The 466-nt window shown below is 49.6% G+C and overlaps 1 protein-coding gene across 1 annotated transcript in view; it reads left to right on the top strand.

The window, feature by feature from the left end:
• Positions 1 to 466, top strand: part of LOC119594096 (phenoloxidase-activating factor 2-like) — a gene marked incomplete in the record, with an annotated part of 12,169 nt that overhangs the window by 9,111 nt on the left and 2,592 nt on the right. The window contains 1 exon segment of the mRNA XM_037943151.1: positions 54 to 217. Within this exon segment, the coding sequence (XP_037799079.1) occupies positions 54 to 217 (164 nt within the window).

The raw sequence follows: 466 nt of genomic DNA, 5'->3' as shown, positions 1-466 counted from the left end.
AAGCACACACTGATACACACCACATAACCGCCGCTAATCTGCTGTACCCGCAGAAGACCAAGGAGAATACCAGAAGATCATGAAGAGCCTGACGCTGCCTCTGGTGGAGAGCCACGAGTGCCAGAGCGCCCTCAGGACCACGCGCCTTGGGAGGTTCTTCCGCCTCCACGATTCCTTCATCTGTGCCGGCGGAGTCAAGGGGAAGGATGCGTGCAAGGTCGGTGGAGAGAGCATTCATGGGGGTGGGTACGATCATTACATTTTCTTTGTAGTGACGCCTAGAGATTACTAATTAACAGATTACCCATACTCGTTTTGCTTTATCGAGGCGAGGATGCATTCAACGGGATGGTGAGGGCCCATGAAGAGATAACAGGCTGGTGGTGAACATTTTTGTATACAGTGATGTCAATCGGACATTCTATCTGCCTCGATACAATAAAAAAGAAACAAAAAGAATACGAGA

The sequence above is a fragment of the Penaeus monodon genome, chromosome 33 (genome assembly GCF_015228065.2).
Source record: "Penaeus monodon isolate SGIC_2016 chromosome 33, NSTDA_Pmon_1, whole genome shotgun sequence".
Taxonomy (NCBI): Eukaryota; Metazoa; Arthropoda; class Malacostraca; order Decapoda; family Penaeidae; genus Penaeus; species Penaeus monodon.
Note: the sequence above shows the minus strand (reverse complement) of the source record. Positions and strands in the feature narration are given on the sequence as shown.